Consider the following 3,274-nt stretch of genomic DNA (forward strand, 5'->3'; position numbering starts at 1 on the left):
TTTAATTCATATATACAATAATAAATAATAATAAAAAATTGTAATTTGAAGTATTTATCCTGACAACACACAAATTATACTAATATAGATTTTTGTATATAGCATTGTTATTGTTATGAGACACATTCATTTATCTTAAAAGTTTATTTATACGTTTTTTATTTGTTTTTGCTTCCTCATAGAGGAAGCTTTGTTTTCGTGAATTTCGTATATGAACCTTTGATTGCGTATAAAGTTGGGTCTAATCAACCAAATTTAAATGATTTATATATAAAATAGGGGTAGAAGAAACCAACGAAGAGATTGGTTTTTGAGTTTTTTCCGCCAATATGTTTAGATTGTTGTAAATCTCTCTATGAAGAAGCCAAAAAAATAAATACTAATAATTATACATTAAATAAAATAAAAGCTTACTCATAGAGGAGCTTTGTGAGCGAAGGTTTCTACTTTCACACTTAAAAACTATAAAGAAGCAATGTGCAAGTTTCTAGTTGCACACTTAATAACTATGAGGAAGCAATGTGCAAGTTTTTACTTGCACACTTTTTATAGTTACTTTTCTTAAATAAAATTGTAAAATAATTCTCTTAATTAAAAATTAATGTACAATATGTTAATTTGTTTTAGATTTAAAAATCAAGCATGGTAATCAACCGTTGAAACATATGACCCGTTATACAGTGGGTAAAAGGGTGAATGACTTACATAATAAACAAGTCAGTGAAATACGTAAAGCGATGAACAGTGCACGTTACGTTTGCACAACAGCCGACATTTGGACTGGTTCAAATAGGAGATTTCTAGGTGTTACTGCTCACTGGGTAAGAAATGTGTTATTTGCATAAGATATAATTAAACTAACTGTCAACATAACTGAATAGTAATTATTAGATTTCTATACGATTGTTTATAAAAACTTATAATATTAATCAACAGATTGACGAAAAAACTCTAGACAGAAAATCGGCAGCTTTAGCATGCAGGCGATTTCCCGGTACTCATTCGTTTGACAATATTGCGGAGATGTTAGAAGGAATCCATACAACATTTGGATTAACATTTGATAAAATTATAGCTACAGTTACGGATAATGGATCTAACTTTGTGAAGGCTTTCCAGGAATTTGGTATAGATGACCCAAAATGTTTTTCACAAGGTGATTAAAATATTCATATGCGATAAAGTTAAAAAGTACGGGCACGGCTAGGTTACGAATCTAATTAGGAAAATATGCCATAAGCAGGTTCTGAACAACTTTTAGTTTGTTTTAGTTATTCGAAAGTAAGATATATTTTTTTTCATATTTAGCTTTTCTTTAATTATTTTTAAATTATTGTTCTAAATTAAATTATCAACCAATTTTTAAACGTGACACTTTATTTTTTTTCAAAGTCTATAGATTAAGAATAATTGTGTCAGTTCATTGAAACTTATTTTGTCTGACGGTCTAACCTAACCTTGCGACCGGGCACTTCCCAACAGCCGCGTCGCTTGACCAAACGGTCACCCCGAGTATTATTGCAGAGACTACCCGTTGCGGAACCACGCGCGGCACAGGCGGAACGAGCGGTAGCGGAAGCGCAGCCGCCTCAGGGCATACCAGCAGCGGCATCTGCACCACGGGAGACCGAACTCCCATGCATGTCGCCCACGCCGTTAATGTCGGCATTACAGCTCCCTATAACAACTCCCGCGCCTCCTCCGCTAATAGACGCGATCGCGGAATTCGTGGGATACGACTTCCCGATCGGTCCGGTGGATCAGCCTTCCGACGATTTCGAGTGACCGTCGGGAGAGAGCGAGAGCGACGACGACGAGGCTTGGAAGCCGAAATAGGGAGAGACGGCTCGTCGATCGACGATAGAAAACATATATAGAATACACGTTTATTTTGTTTCAATTTTATGTTGATAACTTTCTTGCCAAAATGGTTATACATAGTTTATTTTGTTTGATTATCATTAAAAAGACATTCGCGCTTTAGTTTCCTTAAGATTACATTTACGGTGTAGCTTTACAACTCGTTAGAAATATAATATTAAGTTGCGTTGAAAGCCCGTGCGGCTAATTACATTTGGAATTTTGCGTATCATTAAAGATTACAAACTCGGTAAGACGGCAGAGACCGCGCGTAATTTTAGTTTAAGAATTATATCCGGCCGACCGGTATAAAACCAAGTTAAAACAACTTAGCTTCCGAAGCGCGGATTTAGCTCGCGGCTGGTCAGGGTTCGGAGTAGGCGCGGAGGAAGGCACAAGACTCGGTTAAAATATAATAAAACAAAATAAGGTATTTATTCAATTACGCGTGAATACATAGAGATGCTCGCGGGAGCGGTGAATATGTACAAAAGATCGCGGTCGCTGCTACGATAGCGACGGATTACAGTGATCGCGGAGTTGATGGCTACGTGTGATAGATCGCGGGCGCGGTTTACAATGGCGGTGTAATGCAGATAGCGCGGAGTCGCTGGATACGTGTAATAGGTCGCGGACGCGGTTACAATATAGATATCACAGGGCGTGCGGACGCCTGATAAAGCGATGATACACGGCGATCGCGGAGTTTCGCGGATCGGCGGGCGTGCGGGCTCGCTGAGGTATTTCGGCGCGGGTGACGCGGTATCGCAGGTTTGGATAACGGTGGCAGTGAGCGTATAAGGCGCTGGATCGCGATTGGACGGGATATCGAGCGGCTAAGACCCTTAGCGGAGGTAGAGAAGTACTTTCTATTTCCTGGCGCATCGATTTGTGTAGGCGGGAGGCGGCACCGGGTGGCCAAGACCCTTGGCGAGTAAGAGAAGAACTCTCTTACCCTGGTTCACTCCGGTGTCACAGGTGTTCGTATGGAATTCGAGTCAACCGCCCAGATGCTTCACTTGGCAGAGGCAGAGAATACTCTAGGGGTGTGCGAACTATTCGAAATACGAACTGTTCGACTCGAACTCGAACCGAACTGTTCGATTCGAGTTCGAGATAAATAAATCCAAATTTTATCTCGAACTCGAACAGTTCGAGCCTTGTTACAGTTAACTCGAACTTTTTTCTTTTTTTTTGGTAACATTCCGTTTTTGAACATGTTACGATTGATCACAACCATTTCTTCGTTAAATAACTGCAATCTTTGCAATGTGGCCAATCAGTTTCAGTATGTCCAATCGATTGCAAAACGATTGCCATTCAAATATTCAAATCAATCAAATCTCTCGCATTTTGTGAATCTTCTTAAGTTTGATTTCTATTGCTGCACTGGTAAACTGGTGCAGCACTGAGC

The 3,274-nt window shown here is 39.5% G+C and overlaps 1 protein-coding gene across 1 annotated transcript; it reads left to right on the top strand.

The window, feature by feature from the left end:
- Positions 1-655: 655 nt before the first annotated feature.
- LOC112466789 lies at positions 656-1,785 on the top strand. The gene is made up of 4 exons (XM_025035115.1): positions 656-821; positions 937-1,156; positions 1,262-1,281; positions 1,525-1,785. The coding sequence occupies exons 1-4, from the start codon at positions 666-668 to the stop codon at positions 1,783-1,785; spliced, it is 657 nt and encodes a 218-aa protein (XP_024890883.1). The 5' UTR covers positions 656-665.
- The last annotated feature ends 1,489 nt before the right edge of the window (positions 1,786-3,274 follow it).

This window comes from Temnothorax curvispinosus, unplaced genomic scaffold (assembly GCF_003070985.1).
Source record: "Temnothorax curvispinosus isolate PA1 unplaced genomic scaffold, ASM307098v1 QBEX01016551.1, whole genome shotgun sequence".
NCBI lineage: Eukaryota > Metazoa > Arthropoda > Insecta > Hymenoptera > Formicidae > Temnothorax > Temnothorax curvispinosus.